General features: G+C 55.9%; 3 protein-coding genes and 1 long non-coding RNA gene across 6 annotated transcripts in view; 2 read left to right on the top strand and 2 right to left on the bottom strand.

Annotated features, from left to right (window-relative positions):
- Window positions 1-2,558, bottom strand: part of RTN4RL1 (reticulon 4 receptor like 1) — a 72,160-nt gene extending 69,602 nt beyond the window's left edge. The window contains exons 1-2 of the mRNA XM_042967239.1: window positions 2,546-2,558; window positions 1,502-1,628 (exon numbers count right to left, since the gene is read on the bottom strand). Coding sequence (XP_042823173.1) covers window positions 1,502-1,628; window positions 2,546-2,558 — 140 coding nt within the window. The remainder of the gene's footprint in view (window positions 1-1,501; window positions 1,629-2,545) is intronic.
- On the top strand, window positions 1,499-18,736 carry DPH1 (diphthamide biosynthesis 1). 2 transcript variants are annotated; one of them, XM_042966535.1, is made up of 16 exons: window positions 1,499-2,398; window positions 6,998-7,065; window positions 9,162-9,314; window positions 9,438-9,501; window positions 11,154-11,275; window positions 11,694-11,851; window positions 11,980-12,101; window positions 13,746-13,814; window positions 14,218-14,374; window positions 14,507-14,607; window positions 15,112-15,190; window positions 15,469-15,609; window positions 15,781-15,893; window positions 16,610-16,705; window positions 17,468-17,574; window positions 17,799-18,736. In XM_042966535.1, exons 2-13 carry the CDS (start codon window positions 7,005-7,007, stop codon window positions 15,874-15,876), a joined length of 1,323 nt encoding a protein of 440 aa, XP_042822469.1. In that variant the 5' UTR covers window positions 1,499-2,398; window positions 6,998-7,004; the 3' UTR covers window positions 15,877-15,893; window positions 16,610-16,705; window positions 17,468-17,574; window positions 17,799-18,736. The 2 variants fall into 2 exon arrangements, with proteins under 2 accessions (XP_042822469.1, XP_042822468.1); XM_042966534.1 differs by having other exon boundaries at window positions 17,468-18,736.
- On the top strand, window positions 16,020-17,441 carry OVCA2 (OVCA2 serine hydrolase domain containing). The gene is made up of 2 exons (XM_042966536.1): window positions 16,020-16,265; window positions 16,610-17,441. The coding sequence occupies exons 1-2, from the start codon at window positions 16,064-16,066 to the stop codon at window positions 17,107-17,109; spliced, it is 702 nt and encodes a 233-aa protein (XP_042822470.1). The 5' UTR covers window positions 16,020-16,063; the 3' UTR covers window positions 17,110-17,441.
- Window positions 17,787-21,253, bottom strand: LOC122233563. 2 transcript variants are annotated; one of them, XR_006211174.1, is made up of 3 exons: window positions 21,110-21,253; window positions 20,662-20,820; window positions 17,787-17,870 (listed from the first exon to the last, which is right to left on the bottom strand). It is a non-coding gene; the product is annotated as an uncharacterized LOC122233563 (long non-coding RNA). The 2 variants fall into 2 exon arrangements; XR_006211175.1 differs by having other exon boundaries at window positions 17,805-17,870; window positions 20,654-20,820.
- Between the last annotated feature and the right edge of the window lie 1,580 nt (window positions 21,254-22,833).

Genomic DNA, 22,833 nt, shown 5'->3' with positions numbered 1-22,833 from the left:
CTGCCCCCAGGATCTAGGAATGGCAGCTCTTTCTTTTTTCAAACCCTCTTCCAAAGCTGGACTATAAAACTCCCTCAGGTCTAGGACCCCATGAAGGGCCCTGCAGCTGATAGGCAGGGAAACTGCAACAATTGTCTGAACCCACCCTGTAACATTTTGCTTGGAGCTTTGGGGAACAATTCCAGAAGCAAACACTTCAATGGCCACCTCCCTTGGCATTGGCCTCAGGCATACCTTTGGCTTTCAGCACATACCTAGAATCCACACGGAGAATCCGAGTGTCTTGTACATGTGTGCAAAAGAAACAAGTCCTGGTGATCACAATCAGGGACAGAGAGAGAAGAATGTCCAGCAAAGGGCCAAAGTAAAAGTCCTTTGCCCACACAATGTCCCAGCAGAAGGCTGCAGGCCACTGGAGTCGAGCATAGCCCAGCAAAAGGTTTTTCTGCTCTGTTTTCCCCTGGTCAATCCAGGTGGAAACCTCTTTGCTGGAAGAAACTCTCTCATCAACCAAGCCATGAAGGAAGGGAAAAATAGCCCAAGTGGTGAACGCATATGACTGCCAAGCCTCCAGCAGCCACCTCTTGAGCAGGGTAAGTGAGCCTCCTCCAAGGGGAGCAGCCCCCAGGATGCACTGGGCTCATTCCAGGTTGGGTCTCTGGATGGGAAAGACAGGCTCCTGGAGGTTACTCAAGCCTCCCTGGGCACCTAAGCCATATAAATGAATTGCATGGGCTGCTTTGTGGCTCACTTTAAACTAGAAACTGCCGAAAGGCAACAGACCAAAAGGAAAATGAGATGTCAGTTTCCCTCTATTATCTCCCTCACAGAGGAGGCAACCCAGACATGGCGGCTTTTTAAAACTGCCTGGGAAGCCTTACGCACCAGGGCAAGTCTACACATTCCAGGCCGAAGCTTCTCAGACCTGGGCTTCTGCTCAGTTCTGTAAAAAGCCCCTTCTGTGTGCAGACACTCAGGCCAGCAACGCTAGCTGCTGAAAGGACTTTTAGTCTCTTTCTGCAGAGAAAGGGAACTGGGTGTATCCGTGAAGTGGTTTCTCCAAACAGCCGCAGGGACTTTTCCCACACCACAGTAAAAGGCAGCTAGCGTTTCCCCCGCACTGCCCAGGCCCACGTGGAAGACACAAGTCACACACAAGTTTGTGACTATTGACACGATGGGGCAACCAAGGCTTCCCGGTAGGCCTGAGCAAGCCTGGACCACCACAGAGCCTTTACTGCGTCCAGCGAAGGTGTGGTTTCTTCACCCACCTGTCCCACCTGCTAGTGGGGTCTCCTCCATGACCCCCACGCCTGCTCCTCTCCGCCCATCTTGAGGCTTCGCTTCCCATTCCTCCGCCACCTCCCCCTGCCCGTTTTCTCCTTCCCTATCCTACTGTGAGGTCAGAATCCTGTGCTTACGACACCTCGGTCTGTTGCCATGGAAACAGGGGCGGATTAAGGCAGGAGCGCTGAGCGCAGGGATCAGGCCCCTCAGCTACCTGAGCTCTCGCCTCAACCGGCTCCCGCAGGGCCCGGGTCGCCAGACACAGGCGCCGAGACTCGCCGGCCACCCGGCCGGGTCCAGGGACGAGAGGGTCCCGGCGGAGCGCCGCAGTTCGCCCGGACCTGGAAAGGGAGGGAGGCAGACGCAGAGGCCGGGGTAGCTGGAGACGGGGCTTGCGGGCTCACGGCGTGGTCACCTGCCCTCCCTGGGCCCTGGGGACAGCTCCCCGCGCGGCAGCCACGTGGGGGCGCGGCGGGACTTCCCCAGCACCCGCGCCAACTTTGCAACGCTCTGCACTGAGCCGGGCGGCGCAGGGAGAGGGAGGGTCGTGGTTAGGTGGTCGCGCGGGGCCAGCTCCCCTCAAGTTGAGCCTGGCACCTGCCGCGCACGCAACCCGCGCTGCCCCCCGCCTTCGCATTTTTCTGCTCCAGTCAGAGAGGAAACTTTGAAGAACCGGACATCAGGCGCTGGCCACCTTCCCTCGGCTGCTGGGTACCCAGAGCCCGTCCCTGAGGACCAAAGCAGACTGCAGGAAAGGTGCCCGTGTCCGGGCCCCGCCTGAGAAGCGAGGGCGCGCAGTGAGCGCCCGGGCCCGCGGTCACTGACCGCTGGCCGCACTGGAGCGCGGGCTACACCCGGCACGGTCAAAGCGGCAGAACTGGCAGCATGTGCCCGCGCAGGGGATGGAGCCTGCAACTGCAAAACTTTATAATGGCAAAGCAAAGGTCCCAGAAGGCCACCTCCCCTTCCGTCATGGGCAGCTCACTGTGGTCTCTAAATGACCTCGCCGAGCCAGATCCCTAGGCCTGGCCGCTAGATCCACGGAGCAAATCCCGTGTCTCGCAACTGGTCACCGACAGGGGCTTGAGCTCCAGCAGCAACCCCTCCGCAGGTGCGTCCCCGCAAAACCCGCCAGCCCGCCAGGGGCTGCTTCCCCGGCCAGGAGCCCCGGCGCCGGGCAGCTCTCAGGCGGCTCCCAGCCTCGCGGCTCTGTCCCGTGCACACTAAACTCCAACTTGCCCCTTCAGCTCCAACTCACCTTTGCGAAGCATGTTGGCCGTGGGGCCGCCACTCCGAGGTCGGCCTAGGCGCGCTCCCTCCCGGAGTCCGGATTCAAATCCTTGGGCGCCGGCTGCAGCTAATCCGAGCGCGTCGAGGCGGGGGCAAGCCGGGGATCCGCTTGTGCCCGGCAGCCAGGCCCCTCAGGGGCATGGTGAGCCCGAGCCCCGCGCCGAGGGCACCGGCGCCCACTAGCAACCGCGGCGCTGCCTGGCAGCCCGGCGCGCTCGTTCAGCCCCGGGACAAGCGGCTTGCTCCGCGGAGCCGGCGGCCTGCCTCTGCAGCCCCGAGCTCTTTGCAGGCGGTTTTGAGAGGGGACGCCGCCCCCCGGCCGCCCGGCCGCCGGGCTGCAGCCCCCTCCTTTCCGCCCCCTCGGGCCGCCGCCGCCGCGGCTGCTGCAAAAGGGCGCTCGCACGCACCGCCGAGCTCCGGGGAAAGCGCCCGGCGCGCGTTTGCAGGACCCGGTGATCGGCGGAGCGGGGCGCCTCCCTTCCTCCCCCCAACCCCCCGGCTTCCCCCACCTTTCCTCCTCCCTCCCTCCTTCCCTCGCTCGCTCGCTAGCTCCCTCCCTCTCGCTCCGCTCCCCGCCCCCGCTCACGGAGCGCCTCCCATACAAAATTTATGAAAGTGCTCTCAGCTCGCGGTGCCGAGCGCCGTCCTATTCCCAGGGCAGCGGCGCTCAGCCGCACGGCGCCGCCTCCCAAGGTGTTTTCGCTGCGCCCGCCCCCGGGGACGATCCTTGGCCCGCGTTGGTCCAAGTACCTGCCCCAGCCCCGGGCCGGCCGTCGGGTCACTCGAAAGCCCCTCCCGGGCCCCTCGGGCTTCCCGGAGCTCGCACCCGCAGCCCAACCCCCGCCCGCTCGCCCTTCCCGGCTGGAGGTCACCGAGACCGGCTGCTGGAAGCGTGCGCTCTGCCCACCAGCTGGGGCAGGAAGACAACCGCCATGAGACCCCAGTCACAAGTCAGCACCCCTGCCCATATCCTCTCTAGCCGGCTCCGCTTGCTTCTCGGAGGCTCGACGGCTCCTCCTCGCCCAGGACAGCTCCCGCGGACCCAGCCGCTTCACATCCACCGTCCCACGATACTATTCTTTTGTCGGGGGGAGGTGTGGCGAACGCCCAGACTGGTCTAGTCCATTCAGCAAGCATTCAGTGAGGCCCAGTTGTAAATCCTAGAGAAAGAGAAGAACCAAAGTGGGGCTCAAGTAGGCTATCCCCGCCTAGGGGGTTCCCTGGTCTCCTTCAGTCTACACAGACCCCGCCCGGGGCTTCCTGAAAGATGGTGGAGGCACCGCCTAGAAAGCTGGCCCCGCGGGGGGCCAGTTGAGTTGAGCTGAGAAGGTTCAGGCCTGGAGAGATCCTAGGTGGAGGCGGCACCCCCTACTGGCCTGGGATAAGAGGGGTCCTAGGAAAGGAAAAAGTGGGCTAAGTCACTCATTCAATACACATTTATTGAGGGTCTATCCTGTGGGACACTACTATTCCTAGGGATTCAGCCAATGGAAAAGACAAGGTCTCTGCCTTTGTGGAGTTTATAGTTAATAGGGAGCAAATGAAAAAAGTCGAGATCAGGCAGTGCTTGGAAGAAAAGCAGGATATAGTACAGAGTTGATATGAGGGGGTCAAGGAGTGCTGCTTTGAGCAGGTGATGTCTAAGAGAGCTAACTGAAGTGAGAATGAGTTGTGATTCCATGGAGAAAAACTTGGTATGATAGGAAGGTTCAAAAGAAGGCCAGTATCATTCATTCACACATGCATTCAATGGCACCCAGGCTCTGTATTTGAGCTAACTACATAGATATGGACTTCCAGAAGCTTATGGCATAGTTTAGGAAGAAAGACCCACAAGCCATCTTAGAATATGACGAGGAGACATCAAGTGTGGGAGGGGGCTCTGCTAGCTTTGTAAGGGGGTGAAGGACCATCAAGGAAATCTTCACTAAAGAGATGCCATTTAGGTTGGGTCTTGAGGGCGGAGAAGGAAAAAGGACATTCCAGGCAGAAGAGAATGTGCAAATGCTTGGTAGTGGAAAAAGTAACTTTGTTCTGAAGATTAAGAAGATTGGTCCATCATGGGGGTGCCTGGGTGGGTCAGTCGGTTAAGCATCTGACTCTTGGCTTCAGCTCAGGTCATGATCTCACAGTTCATGAGTTCGAGCCCCATGTTGGGCTCCACACTGACAGTGTGGAACCTGCTTGGGAGTCTCTCTCCCTCTCTTTTGGCCCCTCCTCTGCTCACATGTGCTCTCTCTCTCTCTCTCAAAATAAACTTAAAAAAAAAAAAAAGATTGGTCCATCTTGGGATGAACTGAAGGTGAGGCATTCTCTTAGCTTTGACCAGCTGCAGGGCTGGACTGACCTCACACCCTGCCTGAGCCCTGCCAGGCAGACATTAAAGCTGAACTTAAGGCACTGGGCACTGCAGAGGCTCTCCATGAGTTAACTGAGGCTCAGGGAGTCTGAACAACTTGCTCAATGTCACAGAGCAGATCAGTGCCAAAGTGTAGGCCTGAATCAGGGTATGCTAATCCTCCTTCCAACTCCATGAGCTGCCTCCCCATAACCCCCTTGCCCCACAAACTCTAGCATCTTAGGCAAAGTTGGCTGGGGCTGGGCGTGAGTGTGAGAAGCAGAGTTATTTCAGGCCTCAGGAGGGCTGGATGCTGCTTTGGAGTCCAGCCAGGGGGTGGGGGTGACTGTAGGCGGGTGTTGTGGTGTAACGTGGGGGTGCACTGTGCCTGCCTTCTTGTCAGGCAGTAATTACTCAGACTGCTGAGTAACTCAGGCAGGGAGACCCCCCACAAACAGATGGAGGTGTTCTCAGCCCAAGTTGAATGGCAGCCCTCAATGTCCTTCACTGCAGTATCTTGGGGGACATGTTAGTTCTTCTAGACATCACCTGGTTTCCTAAGGGGTACAAGAACAGCTCATTCAGCACAGAGGCTATAGGGCAATGTTATGAGGATGGGGGCCTTCCATCATCAACAGGCCCCACCTCTGCCTAGGGAAAGACCCTAAGGGGTGGTGTGCTTGCTAGGGAGAAGCCACTACTCTGCTAGAGTCAATCCCCACCCGCCCCCTTGCCAAACTCACAGCTGCAGCCAGAACTAAAGCTGCCCGTTGGCTGGGCCTTCGTGTCCTGAAGGGGCAAGGGCTGGACTCAGGGGATCCCTGGAATTGAGATCTTGCACCCTGGGGGTCCAAAGAACCAGGGACATTCCGGGCTGGACTCTTATCAAGGCAAGAGGGGTGTTCCTGAGACCGATGTTGGCCACAGTTCAGTCCAAAGTTATAACTGTCCTAAGAGCATCGGTCAGTGGCCTGAGGGGCAGAGCATTGACCCCTTTCTGGCCCTCCCCTTGGCTGCTCACTCTCAGCCAGCCCATATATCCCTCTTCTCTGGGCAGCCTCCCAGGCAGGGCCTGTCCCTGGCTGCTTGTTTTTCACTTCTCCATGCACTTTAATTAGGAGTTTCCAAGCAAGGAGGGCCTCCAGGGGAGCCCGAGGCCACAGAGCTACCTTAAAGGGCCAGCAGTGCTCACATCACCACCACCAAAAGAGGAAGATGGTGCCAGAGGGCTGGATGGGCAAACAGCCCTGGGGGACCTTTGCTCTCTAGGGCAGACCTTGTTGAGGGCCAGTCCTGCAGGTACTCTGCTCTTCCAAACGTCAAGGCTGCCTCACTGGCCACTCTGCCTTCTCTTTGGGATCACAGGAGCCCAGGCCCAAGCCAGAGAAAGACTATCTAGGCTTGTGGGGCAGCCTAGGCAGAGCAATGTTGGCCAGAATCCAAACGGTTTAGGCTGTTCAAATCCTTGGACCGTCTCCCTGCCCCAGGAAAGCACCCTCAGATTTGGGGTCTTCCCAAATTGGTAGTTTTTCATATGGGAACCTTCCACACTTGGTTCTAAAGGTAAGAGCCCTCTGGTGCTCCTGAAATCAGCACCAGGACTCAATTTGGAGCTGGGCTGAGTGGAGCTGAGTTCTGTCTTGTTTGGGCAGTGGGATCCTCTGAGTTAGAGAATGTGGCCTACCTACATGGCCTCCACTGCTTACCAGGAGGGGATACTGGGAGAGGAGCAGAAGGGAGACTTGGGGGGGGGGGGTGTCCCCATTCACAAGACAGACTGTAGAATTCGGGCAAGGAGTCGGCAAATAGAGGAGCACTGGCCTGGGAATGCCAGGTCGGGCGGGCCGGGAGCTGAGCGGAGATGCCTGGGCAGCCAGGAGAGCGCAACTGCTGTGTTCTGGGGGCTCGGGAGAGCCCCGTCCTTCCGGGCTAAGAGGGACTTGCGATAGTCCCGCCCCTATCATCTCCTTCCTGGTCCCCGCCCAGCAAATTCCCGCCCCTCGCTAGCGATCGGCGGTTGATCGCAATGTCTGAGCTCTCGGCGTTCTTCTCACGCTGCCTTTTTGATCTCCACGTGGGCAGGCTAGTGATGGCGGCGCTGGTGGAGTCGGTGGCTGCAGAGCCCGGCGGCGGAAGCGGCCCTGGCAGAGGTAAGTACTACCATTCTGCGGTCGCAGGACCTCACATCGCAGGTTAGGGCCCTCAAGTTAGGGACAGAACCAGCCCCCTCTAACAGCGGCGGCCTTTCTCCACCGGACCCCGAGGGCCCCGCGGTCACTGGGTACCGCGGCTTTCGCTGGAGCCCAGAGGGACCGGTCTTCCTTTTTGCAGTCTTCGGGCTCGATCGGGAGCAGCCCTTCCTAGGAGCCTGTAGTCCTCACGCCGGAAACGCTGCCCTCCTGCCTTGGCGGGCAGACAGGCTCAGGAGGACTCACGGATAAGGCGGACCCGACCGGGAGGAAAAGAACTGGAGCGTTGCAGTGGCCATTCTGCAAGTGGGCCCTCAGGCAGTGCTTTCAGGAAAGAAGCGGGTTTCACTCACCAGGCACTTACTGAGCGCCCACTGAATGCCAGGCCTCTACTGGATGGAGGGACTAGACGACAGTCCTGCCCTCCAGGACCTCTGTCTACCGGAGAATGCTGATGTAAACAGAAGATTACAGGCACGTGACAAAGGAGGAGGAGCCTACTGGTCCTGGGGACTAATTGAGCTACTAAGGCCAGCAGCTCCCACACCCCCAAGACCACAAGGGACTTGGCCCTGTCAGAGGAGCTTTTGTGAGGGACCCAGGGTTCTGAGCTGGTTGTTCGAAGGCCTTCGAACAAAACGATGGCAGGGGTGACATTCACCTCTGGTCTCAGGATCCCAGCCTGCCATGCTAATTCTCCACTGCACCATCATCACCACCACCGTCCATCCACAGGCAGAGGGTGAAGGGTCATGTCTAGGAGCAACCCTCCCATAGTAGTCAAGGGCCCTAGCAGAAGTTCTGGCACAAACTACAGGTTCAGTAAATATTCATTCAATACATTTCTTGCCTTCCTTGTCACATTCCCAAACTATCTGGTTCCTAAAGATATAGTAGGGGTTGAGCTAAACTGAACTGTGGAGAGTAGGATGCAAATTAAGAGCTGCAGTTTTGCTATGGGCTACACTGTTTTCTTTAATCAAAGGGTTGTAATTTGCATACCTGCATTTGCTCCCACTAGACTACCAGCCCCTAAAGAGCGAAATCACTTCTCTGTCTTTACCTGTTTGCCCCCAGTCCTAATTAGAGTGTGTTCTTTCCATCTTTCCTGGGGTGGAACTATGGGACTAGGGAACTTGTTAAGTCAGTTAAATGTTTGTTGTTTGTTTCCCTTTTTTAAAAAATTTAATCTAATTTAATTATTATTATTATTAACTTTATTTCATTTTTTTTAGAGAGTGCAAAGAGGGGCAGAGGGAGAGAGAGAATCCTAAAGCAGGCCCCATGCTCATCGCTGAGCCAGATGTGGGGCTCGATCCCACAATCCTGGGACTATGACCTAAACCAAAATCAAGAATCGGATACTCAACTGATTGAGCCCCCCAGGCGCCCCATTTATTTCTCTTTTAAATGAGGAGAGGGAAGAGTGTAGGAATTCATGAGTGTAGACCTAGTCAGTGGGACATGAGTAAAGAGAGCAGTCTTTTGGGGCGCCTTGGGATTCTGCTGGCTTGTGAGCTCTCTCTCAAAATAAATAAATAAACTTAAAAAAATAAAAGAGGGCAGTCTTTTAAAATAGTACTTGTAGTACTTGTAACAGTTGGCTTATACATCTCATATTTAGGACCTCAGAACTTCAAGGTGGTCTCAGGGACTGGGGGAAGAGAGACATTTTCCCAGGGTGCTAGGGTGGCTAGGCTTTCCCTCAGAGTTGTTCTTTGTCAAGGAGCAGTTGTGTGGGCTTTTTTCTGTTTGTCCTCAGTTCAGTCTCCTGGTATCATTTCTGTTCTCCAGAGGTAAGGTATGAACTATGCCCCGTTCATGGGCTTAAGTCTCTGATTTCCAGTAATCTCTCAACCTGGAAACTAATTATGCAGCTGTCTTCCTTGCTTAATGGATTCTCTTTCCAGCTTCAGAATGAATTCAGTGGGGAAGAAGGCTGGGCCAAGCCCCTTGGCATCTGGGATCTGGGCTTGAAACTTGGGTGGTGTTAACAGCTTAGCTGGGTCTGGCTCTGTTTTAGGCCAGGAGCCAACTCAGGCCTTGCGTTGTCCTAGGTCGAGCCCCTCGGGGACGCTTGGCCAATCAGATCCCCCCTGAGATCCTGAACAACCCCCACCTGCAGGCAGCCATTCAAGTCTTGCCTTCCAACTATAACTTTGAGATTCCCAAGACCATCTGGAGGATTCAACAGGCTCAGGCCAAGAAGGGTGAGCCCTCAAGCTTTGAGATGGGGTAGGGGTGGTGAGGTTGCCTGGCTCAGTCAGGGGTAGTAGCCCCATCCCAGCATTTTTCCAGCCCTCTGCTCTCATGTCTCTGCTCTTGTCTTTCAGTGGCCTTGCAAATGCCTGAAGGCCTTCTCCTTTTTGCCTGCACCATTGTGGATATCTTGGAAAGGTGAGGCCTGGGGCACTGGAGAAGAAGCTGAGCCAAGGTTTTCCCCATGCCTGTTACAGCTCTGCCTGTTGACATTTTTTTCCTTCTGGACCTTGACCTTACCCTATCCCCTCCCATAACCATACACACACAAAGGGGAAAAGCCAAAACTAAACTCCCAGCCTGCTGAGATCCCAGCCTGTCCTGCTTGGTTTTGTCCATATAACTCTCTTTCCCTAAAATATTTAGGGGGGAGGAATGAGTCAATTCCAGTATCTTCAAAGCTGAGTCCAGAGCAGGTGGTGGGGTCTGAAGAGGAACCTAAGAATCCTTAGTGCTGACCCGGAATGAGCTCAGTTGTCAGCATCAGGTCTAGCCAGGGTGAACTTTTTTCTCTGGCACACTTGGGGGAGTAGGGCAAAGAGGGGCTTGGTGCGGTAGAAATGTCTAGGAGATGGTATTCAGTTCCTCTTCCCTCTTAAGTGTCTTCATTACAATGAGACATCCTTGGGGGTCGGGGGTGGGGAGTGCTCAGCCATCTGGAACCAACACTGGAACAGGGAGGGGGAATGGAGAAAGGGGAGGTCATCTCGTGATGGGAACCTCCCACTTCCCTGCTGCTGCCCTCCCCCACCCTGCTTCTCATCCTGCTGCCACAGACTCACTTCCCAGCTCCCACCCTCTTGCCCCTTGGGGATGCTCTCTGGGGCTCAGGCCAATTTGCATACATTTTAATCTATAAAAAATTAAGTGCTCTGGCTGACTCAGATGCCTGGGCTGCATTTTAAGGAGTTGAATAATCTGCTTCTGTGCACAGACTGATTTGGGGAAGGGGGAGGAGGGGCGGATGCTGACTGACAGTAGCTCAGCTTTCCCCACCACACCCCCAGGAGAGGAATGGGGAGACTCTGGTCACCAAGCCAGGCCCCACGCCCCAGGGGTGGGTCTCTCAGGGAAGAACTGGTCCTCCAGTTGCATTACCATGGTGAATTTGGGGAGTGTGGGGTCTTCCCCACCCACCCCTGTCCCCTAGTGATTCAGGCCTGGCAGCAGATCTTATGGCAATGTGTTGGCCAGAGCCCACTCTTTCTGACGCACGAGGTATGTGGGTGGTGCCATGTGCTGTGGGGGAGCTGTTCATGGGTCCCCCCATCCTGGGCACAGAGGGCCCTAACTAAGGGTGGGGATCCCAGCCTGTAGCAGGGGGTCTGGGTGACAGGGAGGCCATGTGTACCCATACGTGCCTGCCCACACACACCACAGGGTCAAGGCCTGGGAGTGGGTGCCTTTGCATGTGTATACGCACTCGTTGCTCTGGGTGGGATGATCGGGGCATCAGAGGTCTGTATTTGACCCCGTGTATGCCCAGCTGAGGGGTAGGGGTCCTTCCTGCAATCTGAGCTTGGACACAGGAACTGGGTGCTACAGAGACCATCCTCATAGAGCTACAGTTCCAGGAGCTGCTGCCAGGACTGGGGGATGTGGCAGCTGGGCTCCTCCTACTCTTTGTTGGCAGAAGTGGCAGCTGCCAGCCCAAGTGATTGTGGGGGGTAGGGAGAGAGGAGCTGGGCCCTGAGATACCCCCACAGGGGTAGGTCTCTCTCCCACCTCACCCTTGTGTCACCATCTCATTGTTCCCCCTGGCTCCACTCCCCCCCCCCCCCCCCCCCCAGGTTCACGGAGGCCGAAGCGATGGTGATGGGTGATGTGACGTATGGGGCCTGCTGTGTGGATGACTTTACTGCAAGGGCCCTGGGAGCTGACTTCCTGGTGCACTATGGCCACAGCTGCCTGGGTACGGTGGGCCGGGATCTTGGCAGGGAGGCAGAGGGGCAGAACTGCATGCTAATCTCCCATCACAGTGCCTTCTTGTCTTGCTTGCAGGCAGGAGGTCCCTCCCAGTTTCTGGGATGGCCTTGGCCTTCCTGCTCTGCAGGTGGATCTTTCCTTTGGATTTGGTTGCCTTGGAAACAGTGTTGCTGTCCCAGATGTGGGTGTTTGAAAGGCTGTTGGTGGTAGAGCAGGCTGGGCCCCTGGCCGAGTGACAGAGAAGGAGCTTCTGAGGGACCTGTGACCACCACCCCCCTCACACCCCCTCCTTTTATCCCTAGGCTGAAGCCACTGGTCCTGGCTGCACAGAGGCTTTGGCCCTGGCAGGCCCTCTGCCCCTCTGGTTTTCCAAAATAGTCTCCTGATCTCTACCCTCCTCCCAGTTCCCATGGACACCTCGGTCCAAGACTTCCGGGTGCTGTACGTCTTTGTGGACATCCGGATAGATACTACCCACCTCCTGGATTCTATCCGCCTCACCTTCCCCCCAGCCAGTTCCCTTGCCTTGGTCAGCACCATTCAGTTTGTGTCAACCTTGCAGGTAAGTGGACAGATAGCACCATCCTCCAGACTATTCCTGGGGTCCCATGTGAGGTGCTCCAGGCTGGTCATCTGGCTCTGGCTCTCTCCCCTCACCCACTTGCTTCCCTTCTGTCATTATCCTTACAGGCAGCTGCCCAGGAGCTGAAAGCTGAGTATCGTGTGAGTGTCCCACAGTGCAAGCCCCTATCTCCTGGGGAGATTCTGGGCTGTACGTCCTCCCACCTGCCCAAAGAGGTGGAGGCTGTTGTGTAAGTGAAAAATGGGGGGCCAGTTATAGAGACATAAGAAGTGTACCCTAGAAGGGAGCCTGATGTTCATCATATAGGAAAGAAAACGGAGTCTAAAGCTCCTTAACTGTTTGCTCAAGGTCGCCATGTAAAATGGGGACCACATAGGGTTTCATGTTTCCTGTCTCCCTCTCAGGTGCTCTGTCCATCTAGGAGGCTAGGCCCAGAGTAGGCAGGAGTCAGGGGGCCTCACAGCAGGGGCTGAAGGTGGGCTAGAAATGGTGGGAATATAATTGGAGAAGATGGATGGGCACGCCCAGGCTGCAGCCCCATTAATTTAGCATCCGGACAGCTAACAAGCAGGAGCAGCATGTCTCCTGCCGCCTAATTATTTTAGGTAATGGAAATGCTTAATGTTGTGTGAATGCAGCCAGCCTCAGAGCCGACAGCTCCCCCGGCTGGGACTGGGGAGGGGAGCCCCATTCCTGGCTAATGGAATGAAACAGGGAGGGGCACTCCCCTGACTCAGCCCCACCACTGGGGCTGCAGATGCTGGCCCCACAGGCCTTGCTGCTCCCACACAGAACACCCCTGCCCCTAGACAGGCCCACATCAGGGCCTTCCCCAGCCCAGACCTTGCAGCTCTACTCCCCAGGGGCATTCCCCCTGTGCCTGTGCCCGCATAATTCTGAGCTCATAGACACCTACCCTTGGGGGCTTCAAGGTGTGTGTTGGAGGGAGGGACACTCTTGAGTGTTGGCCATTCATCACAATTCAGTGTGCTCTCCAAGAAAGAAGGAGCTGCCATGGCAGATTGTCCTTTGTCTCTGGCTTCTCCATGGCCCGGGAAGCTACTTTTCAGGACAGTATCTCCCAGGGCATGTTTGAATACATCCTGGTGGTTAAACCTAGAATCAAGTCCAAATAGACTGCTTAATAGCTGTGTGACTTTGGGCAAGTTTCTTAACATCCCTGAACATCCGTTGTATCTCTTGTAAAATGGAGAGAGACACTATAGGTAGCTTGGAGGATTATTTGATAAGACTGAGTGAAGTCCTACATGTCAAGTGCTTAGTCCAGGCCTGGTGCACAGAAGGCACAAATCCAATACGGTAGTTGTTACAACTCAGTAACAGGACCTGAGAGCCAGTTTGGGCGGAGAGACCCAATGTCTACCCTGAAACCATGTTTACAGCATCATTGATACCCTGAACACTACTTGCCAGGTTTGTGTTGAGCTAGGTGAGGGAGAACCTGTCCTACCACCTCCAAGTTAGGATCTCTGGACCCCTGACTGGCCTTCCGATGGTCCTGGCTGCCCCTCTACCCTTCCTCCAGAAGGTTGAGCAGTGGGGAGCAGTTCTTAGATTCTGCATGACATAACTAAAGGGGCCTTACACTCCTCTGATTCAAACTCCTTATTTTGCATGTGAGGAAACCAAGGCCTCACAGGAGGTGAAATAAATGCCAGTTCTCTCTCTCTCTCTCTCTCTCTCTCTCTCTCTCTCTCTCACACACACACACACACACACACACACACACACACACACACACACAGACCAGCATAGCTGGCCAAGAACCCAGTCTGGACCTCCAAGCCAATGCCTTCCTTTTCTGCTGCCCCGCCCCACTCCACGCTTACCATCCCCTTTCTACCCATTGCAGATATCTTGGAGATGGCCGCTTCCATCTGGAGTCTGTCATGATTGCTAACCCTAGTGTCCCCGCTTACCGGTATGGGCTGAGCTGGGATGACCCACTAGGGAGGGGGTGGGACTCCCTGCCACTGAGGTCCTCGATTGGCCAAAACTTTCTCATTCTCTGGCACTTCACAGCCAGCAGCCCTAAGGATCTAAGGTACTTGGGTTCTGAATCTGGGGGTCAGACCCGGGCTGCTGCTCCACAGTACCCACCCATCCCCTGGTATTTACAATGAGATCGTAAACCCCTCTCCCACCTTTGCCTGTTCCAGCTATGGGACTGATCTTTCCAATGACCGTCTCTGCTCTTGCCTCTGTTCCTAATTACCTGCATGGAGCCTGAAGGTTCAGCAGACCAAGGGGCTGGGTCGGGGAGCTATGTGTACAACATACACTGTGAATGGCTGTCACTGTGACCCTGATAACTTCTTTTCCAGATATGACCCATACAGCAAAGTCTTATCCAGAGAGCACTATGACCACCAGCGCATGCAGGCCAACCGCCAAGAAGCCATAACCACAGCCCGCTCAGCTAAATCCTGGGGCCTTATCCTGGGCACTTTGGGCCGCCAGGGCAGCCCTAAGATTCTGGAGGTCAGTGGGTTTGGGATGGCCTCTAGAGGAGGGGACTGACTAGAAACCCAGCTGGGAAAATCAGTAGGCTAACAAATTTAGACTTGGCTGCTTGATTATGGTGACCTGAGCTTGGCCTCCCTCTTCCAACAGCACCTGGAATCTCGGCTCCAAGCTTTGGGACTTCCGTTCATGAGGCTGCTGCTCTCTGAGATCTTCCCCAGCAAGCTTAGCCTGTTTCCTGAGGTGGATGTGTAAGTTTCTTCCCCTTACCTCCCTAGCTATGACTCTGGCTAAGAAAGCTTAGATCTGAGTCCTGCCCAGCACACATTGAAGGCTGGAGTGAATGGGAATTGCTTCCGTGAAATTTTAATGTTTACAGAGGACTCATTCAGCAGGGGCTACCCTTGGCTATGGGTCACCCCACTCTAGCGTGGGGGCTCACAGGTAGCTGCAATTATAACGTGCGAGATGAGTTTGAGGAGTGGTTGGCACCTGCAGAATTTGATTCTGGGGATATTATCACAGATGAGCTGCCCAGCCCCTGCCCTCAGAAAGTTCATAGTCACTGGAGGAAACAGGAGAAAACAAGCAATGCTGTAGTGTTTTTCTAAACAGCATTAGGTGACAATCTTTACTTTAGAATGAATAGTAAGCATTCATTGGGTGTGCTGGGGACACAGTCATGTTTTTCATCACGCTGCCCAGGAGAAGGGGAGCACCCCCCTCCTTGGGTTTGACCTGACTTCCCTTTCCAGGTGGGTGCAGGTGGCATGTCCACGCCTTTCCATTGACTGGGGCACAGCCTTCCCCAAGCCGCTGCTGACACCCTATGAGGTAACACCAAGTTGTGAAAATCCCTGAGGTGGAGTGGGCTTTGCACTGGTTCTGTCAAGGGAGGGATCTGGAGTGGGGTGGGTGAACAGCACTTAGTTACAGCTGAGTCCCTTCCTAGCTGTGTGGCTTTGGGCAAGTCCTTTAACCCCTCTGAGCCTCACATTTCCTTTCTGTGGCATGGGGATAATAGGACCTTCATAGGCCCTCGTGAAGACTGAATTAAGAAATCCTGCCCAGAAAAAGTCAGCAAATGTTATTGTCCTGTTGTCCCCCACTAGGCAGTGGTGGCCCTGAGGGACATTTCCTGGCAGCAACCCTACCCCATGGACTTCTACGCCGGCAGTTCTTTGGGGCCGTGGACAGTGAACCACGGACGGAACCGCCCCCCCCAGGCCCTGGGCCGGCCATCGCTGGCGAAGGTAGGCAGGGACTGCAAGCAGGGAGGAGAGACCAAAGGCGCGGCCTCGCACTGGCCGCCTCCCTAGCGACGCGAGCCGAGGCCGCCGCCGTGCGGCCGCTGCGGAGAATGCACGGGAGCAGGGTGGAGGACGTCGCAGAATTGAGACCCTGACCAAAGTCTGGGACCTCAGATGCAAATGCAGGAGGAGCCCACGCGCCCTACTCCAGCAGCGGCCTGCGACGATTGCAGCTGCAGAGAAGAAAAGGGAGCGCCGCTCATTCCGTAGACCCTCCTTGGTCTCAGGTATCCACCCCTCCTCCGGCCACACCTTTCCCCTCCGGGTTGTTCTGGGAACGCCCGCTCGCTCTATGGCCCGCCTTCGGGGTGGTGCCAGCATTTGGTCCCGCCCCTTGCATATTCAACTTCCGCTCGGGGAAAGTCTGCTTCCGGCCCCTGGCGCGTTGCCAGGAAAGATGGCGGCGCGGCGGCCGCTGCGGGTGTTGGGGCTGGCGGGCTTCCGACAGAGCGAGCGGGCCTTCCGCGAGAAGACGGGAGCCCTGAGGAAGGCGCTGCGGGGCCGCGCCGAGCTCGTGTGCCTCAGCGGCCCGCACCTGGTCGCGAATGCCGCGGGCCCCGAGAGCGTCGGGCCAGCCTCCGGCGAGACGGCCCTGCCCGGTGAGACGGCCTTGCCCAGGAAAAGCACTGAGTCTTTTATCTGGCGTCGTCTCCACGACACCCTTTGGCATACCCCCACGCTGTATCCTCGCCTCATTCCTTCCCTCTGCCCGTACCCTTCATTTCTTCCTTCCCAGCCTCACAGGCTTCCGCCTTGATGTGTCATCCCCCTTTCTCCGTGCCACCCTGTTCTCCACCTCATTTCCCCCAGACTTTCTCCCTTCCCCTCAGCCGCCTCTCTTTCCTTACTGTCACTCCCAAATCCTCCGTGCCTCTCTTTTTCATTTCTTCTCCCCTAGATACCCGCTTGCTCTAACCCCATCCTTTCCCCTATATCACTTTAGAGCCCTGCCTTCCGGAGGAGCAGCCTCGAGGCTGGTGGTTTTCAGAACAGGAAGCAGACGTTTTCAACGCCCTGAGCCATCCCACAGTGTGCAGAGGTCTGGAGGAAGCCTTGGGAACCGTGGCACAGGCACTGAAGAAACTGGGGCCTTTTGATGGGCTCCTTGGTTTCAGCCAGGGGGCCGCGCTAGCAGCCCTTGTGTGCGCCCTTGGCCAAGCGGGAGATCCTCGCTTTCCCTTGCCAAGGTTTATCATCCTGGTGTCTGGTTTCTGTCCCCGGGGCCTTGGACTCAAAGAACCCATCCTGCAGGGCCCCTTGTCGCTGCCTTCCCTCCATGTTTTCGGGGACACTGACTGTGTCATCCCCCCTCAGGAAAGTATGCAACTGGCTAGCCGATTCACTGGAGCCATCAACCTCACCCACTCTGGTGGCCATTTCATTCCAGCAGCTGCAGCCCAGCGCCAGGTCTACCTCAAGTTCTTGGACCAGTTTGCAGAGTGAAAGATGAACAGGGGCTCTGCCCCTACATCCCCTACCCCCACATGACCTTGGGGCAGCCTCTGGACTCCAGCCTCCCCGTCTTTCCCCTGCTCTGGGAGCTCAAGTGCTGTAGTGTTCCTCACTATCACCAATTAAGAGACATATCAGTTCTTTAGACTCAAATTATTATAAGCCCAGCTCTACACTCAAGAAAAAAGGGAGCAGGATATTCAAACATGACGTCTGATACTCAAACATGAGAAAGGCCAGTGGACCCCTGGATGAGTGGAGGGTGGCATGGGAAGAGCAGGGGCTGGCACTGTGACTGCGACATAATAAAGTGGTGATTTGGATTTTGAGCATCTTTTTCCTTATACAGAAAAACCCATTTTGAAACCGAAGTCTGGATTTCTGGCCTTCCATACAACCTCCAGGGAAGCACCAAACAGGGAAGTGTTTGCAGTTGTGAGTCTCCAGGACAAGCTTGTGAGTGCACACGTTTGGTAGAAGTCTTAAGTCCCAAGCTGAAGGGAAGGAGGCCTTGGTGGCTGAGTTGGAAGAGTTTACATCTGAGAAGTTTTGGGAAGAGGTCCCCTGGCATGGTTCTGCCTGGGCTACAGAGTTAGGGTTCCTCCGTCCTGATCCCTGAGGGTAGTGTGCTAGTCTCCTGTCAGACTCTGGCATCTTGGGTTCTCTGCTTCCTCCTCCAGAACTGCTGTAGACCCTCTGAACGACCAGCTTGAAGGGTGGGATGATGCTCAACCTCGGGTAGAAGCCCAAGCCTGCACAGAAGAAACCCTATTACAGACCTGACCTCATCTACAGAGTTTCTGGGGTTGATGCTACTCCACAAGGATCCAGCCAAAGCCTAAGGAGCCCCTCCAGTTCTTGAGTACAGTTAGTTGTTCCTAAGCTGTCACTAGGTCCACTTTTGCTATTTGCCCTACTTCTAGTGCCTCCACCTGTGGCCCACCCTGCACTGATTTCAGCGCTGCCTCTGCAGGTTCACCAGCCTGTTCCTTTTCTGAAAGATTACAGGAGGCCCTGGTCTAACCCTCATGCACGGTTGCCCCCAGGGAGGTTAGTAATTGAGTAGGAATTAGGATTAGGGGATACAGCACAAATACTCCAGCCTGCCCTGAGCCAATCAGACTAGCATCCCTTAAATTGCCCCTGATCCTGAGTTCTTCACTACACATAGCACTTGTCTAAGATGAAAAAGCTGGAGTTACCAACCCCCCTTCCCCCCAATCACCACCAGACACCCAGCTTACTGGATTTAGGACCTTTACAGCAGAAACTGAGGATGGGAGGATAGTTCTCCCTTGCTACAGTCTGCCTCTGCCTTGCTCTTGGTGTTTAAAAGGATCCCTTTTTTGGCAAAAAGGAGACTCAGAAATGAACTGAATTGCTCCTACAGACCTGTTGGATTTGGCCCATTGGATTTTTAAAAACACTCAATTTTTGATACTTAAGGTTTTCAGAATTTCACCCACACAAATCAGATTCCTGGCTTCTCTGGAAATAAGCAGTTCAGAATGGAATACAATGGATCTGCAGTTCAGAGCTCACATGCCCCCATGGCAGTCGTGGGCTGCCCCCTTTAGCAACGTCCCGAGGTATGAACATGATGACAATTGCTACCACAGCAGTTGCTACTTTGAATTATTTTGAGGACTAAAGGAGAGAGGGCAAGGTAATAGTGGGGAATGAATTTTTAGTCAGGGCTTAAAATTAGAAGGATGACGGTAGAGAACAGTATTAGGTGGGGTGAAAGTCTTCATGTTCGGTGTGAGGAGAATTCTCCTTCCCTCACCTCCTGCTTCAAGAACAGAAAATGTCCCCTGGTCCGAAACAAATGAGATACATCCTGTCCTGTCATGTCCTCCAGGAACAACGGAGTCTGTTAGGGGTTATTGCCGCCCACCACACACACATTCTGTGGACCACTTGTGTCAGAATCATGTCAAAACTTAGATTCCTGGGGCCAGCTCCTGACCTACTGAGTCAATCACTGGGACCCAGGAATCTGCATTTTGGCAAACTCTGGACATTACCATGCAACACAACTTTTGAAAACCACTGCCTTAGAGTAAAAGCCTGCTAAATATGTGCTATTGGTGGTGGTGGTGGGGGGGGAACCCACATGATTGTCACGCACTCTACTAGGGAGGGAGAGAAAGCTCTCCAGGTAAGAATTATTCTAATAGTTTCAATTTATAACTAAGGGAAATGTCCAGAGGACAGAAAAAGGAATACCATTTATTGAGTGCTAACTGGCCAGATACTGTGATAAGCACAATCTTCTGAGTTGCCCAATTTAATCTGACAACTTCCTGAGGTGGATACTGTTATTAATTTTACAACTGAGTAAACAGGCACAGAAGCTAAGTAACTTAGCCAATCTTGGATTCAGATCCAGAACTCACATTCCTGACCTTTACTAGTCATTGTTTTCTCTCCTGCACCATAGAAGATGAGCAGAGGGCACCCACCACTCACTACTGTTGGGCTATATGTGGTCTGGGTCTCACCTTCCTACCATAAAATAGGTTGGGGGTGGGGTGCACTCAATGAGTTCTAAGATACTAAAAAACTGTACTATCAGTCCTCTGGTTTCTCCTCCCCTGACCATCTTCTCCAGATAGGTTAGAATTGCAATCAACTTGGTATTTTCAGAATATCCCTACCATTTCTCTTTTCTACCTCTCACTCCATCTTAGATACCTAAAGCTCTTGAGAGAGTCCCCGAGCAAAGAACCCCTCAACAGCCCCAGTCCCAGATCTGCTCAGAAAGGTGTGCTCCCCTCCCGTTATTCTGCCTAAGTGCCCAGTGTTGGGGTCTTGCCAGTGCCACCACACCCTCACAAAGACATAGCAGCCTAGCAGAATACTTTAGGCTGAAATTGCATTCTGCGGTTTCCAAAGGCTTTTACTCACGTGATCCTATTTGATCCTCACAAGTCTGCCAAGAAGGAAGGATCATTATCGCATTTTGCACAAGGCTCAGAAACAACACGGCCCCTTAAATAATAACCAGTTGGTGATGAAGCCAGGTTGGACCTCCTATTTCCCAGTGCACTACTCATATCTGCATACACTACAGTCTGCCCACAGATGTCCACTGGATTCCAGAATCAAGTACATTTAAGACCAGGGTCCTCGAGTGGGAGGAAGGAAGCATGTGGGCATTGACTAGCTATGAGACCAGCACCAATTGTCTTAAAAGTAGTTTAGCAAAGGAGGGGGTATGGAGAAGTAACAAAAAATTGATCAATGAGCGGCAGGACTAGGTTGCACTAACCACTCCCCAGCACTGTCCCTCGGGAGGTCCAGCACCCAATACCCATCAGTCAACCCCTGCAGTGGGTGGTGATGGTGGTGGCAGATGACATAAGCATGGTTTTGAAGAAGTCGTTCCTCACACTTCCCCAGACCAATAGGACTTCAGCCCTTCTCACATTCGCTCCCCCACTTTAGGGCTAATTTGAGTCACTATCTCAAATTGGAATCCAGCACAGATTGAGGTGAGGCTGCTGATACATTCAGACAATGCTTTACTGACCGGGTTACCTTTAGAAGCACACTGGCTTCCTGAGGCTTGGGAATCCTTATCATCCTACACGGAATAGAGGAAGAACGAGTGGGGAGAAGAGTGAGGGAAGGCTGTGACTCCATCAGGAAATGAGTTCAAGGATTAGTCTTGCTTTCTGCCTACCCAGCGAGGGGGTCCTGGAAGAATGAAGTTGTGGCATATTTAGAAAAACTTTCCTCCGTCTATTCCATTCAGTCCCCAGGCCTTCAGGTCCCAGTAGTCTCCCTCCCACCGAGGAGATAAAAAGAACACAAATCTCAGAGCTACCCCTTCTCTCGCCATCCCTTGGCTGCAACCCTCTTGGCTAAGAAAACAGGATGGTCACTGAGGCGGACGGTCAGACATACGCCCCAGACCGTGCCTTCTCTGCCTTGGTAGATGCGTAAGCAGTCAGACCCTATGGTAGCCCGCCCCGCAGAACCGCACCTCCCTCCGCCCCGGCAGATACATCCGATCTTGACTTGCCGCCCCCGCTTCCTCCTGCTCCTCCTGGTCTCCCCCCTCCGGGGCTGGCAGATCCCAGCGCGGTGCGGCGCGTGGGCGTGCTGCGGGGCGACCATGGCTGTAGACTGTTACCTCCGGTTCCCACAGTAACAATCGAAAGCCACGGTTGCCCTGGAGACGCGGGGGCGGGGCGCGCGCTGCTGACGGCACCGCGGCAGCTCCCGTTAGGCAGTCGTCAGGGCAGAGAATTTTGGGGAAGGGGGGAGCGGGGGTAGCGCGCGCGACGGGGACCTGGCTCGGGGGCTGTGCGATGTGTGTGTAAGCCGGCCGGCCCTCGCAGCCTCTGGTGACCAGGGACCTGACGGCCGGATCGTAGCGCCTGCGCTGGATCAGCACCGCGGACAGCGGCGGCGCGGGCAGCGCGCGCAGAGCTGAGGGGCCCTGGGGGACAGAGGGGCCGGGGGCGCGGCAGGTGGCCGGGTCCGCGGTCCTGGGGCGGGGCCAGGCGTCGGTGGCCGTGACTGGAGACTGTTACTGAGGGCGGCCCGGGCAGTAAGCAGTCTAGAGCCAAGGTGCCGGCGCGCTGCCCGGGCGGGGGTGCCTCCGTCGCCCGCAGCTGGGGGCGCTGCTGCTCTTCCTCCCCCGCGTCTCCCGCCTTTCTCGGCCCAGCGCTTGCAGACAGGCACGCGGCCCTTGACGTCAAAGCCCTGTGACGTCAAATATGTCCCTGCGGAGAGGCACTTCCGGCGGCGGGGGAGGGGTCAGTGGGGGTGGGGCGGGGCAGTACGTCTGAGGCCCCGCCCCCGCCTGGTCCTGAGAGGACAGCTCCTCGCGCAGAGGCGGGAATTCGGGGGCGCTAAGGGACTAGCCCGACGGGATGGGACGGGGAGGGGGTGCCTGGCTGGATGCGGGGCAGGGGTCCCGAGAGAGCCGTGGCTGGGTCGGCGGGAAGGTGGGCGTCTGTCTTTTGCCGGCGGCCCGGCTCAGCCGGCCGGGGGCAGCGAGGCTGAGTCACCGCGCTGCGGGGAGGGGGAGGAGGGGGCGCCTCGCCTGGGGCGTCAGCACCTTCGCCCCACTTTCTTGGGAGGATGGCGCAGGAGCCCCAGGAAATGTCGCGGGGACTCTGGGGTCCGTCCTCTCTTCGATGCTCCTCCGAAGTGGCTGCGTCTTCATCCGGGCGCGGGCAGGTTGCTGCACGGGGTTCTGGGTACGCCTCCGGCCGGCTCCACCAGCTGCGTGGGGATCCTCGTCCCCCACCCTGCTCCCAACCCCACCCCGTAGGGGGCCTCCAACCTGCCGCCTGCCGGTCTCCTCATTGCCCTCCCGTCCGTGTCCGTACATCGGTCCATCGGTAGCCCGCCGGCCGGTCAGTCCCACTTACCTGTCGGGCCGCGTCGCGCCCGCTCCCGCTCGCCTCCTGCAGCCGGGCTGGCGCCGCCGCTTTTATAGGCGCGCGTAGTACTCGTGCGGCGGCTCATTCATGCGGCCGCGGCTCCTACACACTGACGCGCTGCAGACGTCAGCAGGGAATTTAGGAAACGGGAAGAGGGGCTATTTATAGTGGCAAGGCGGGGGGTTAGGGGGGGACCAAGGCGACGGGGAGCTGGGAGGGGGAGGAAGGCGCACGGAAGCAGGAACAGGGAGGGGGCGCCCGGGCCCCTGTGCCAGCCTACAAAGGGTTAACTTTCCGGAACTGCGGGCTGGGG

This window comes from Panthera tigris, chromosome E1 (assembly GCF_018350195.1).
Source record: "Panthera tigris isolate Pti1 chromosome E1, P.tigris_Pti1_mat1.1, whole genome shotgun sequence".
Taxonomy (NCBI): domain Eukaryota; kingdom Metazoa; phylum Chordata; class Mammalia; order Carnivora; family Felidae; genus Panthera; species Panthera tigris.
Note: the sequence above shows the minus strand (reverse complement) of the source record. Positions and strands in the feature narration are given on the sequence as shown.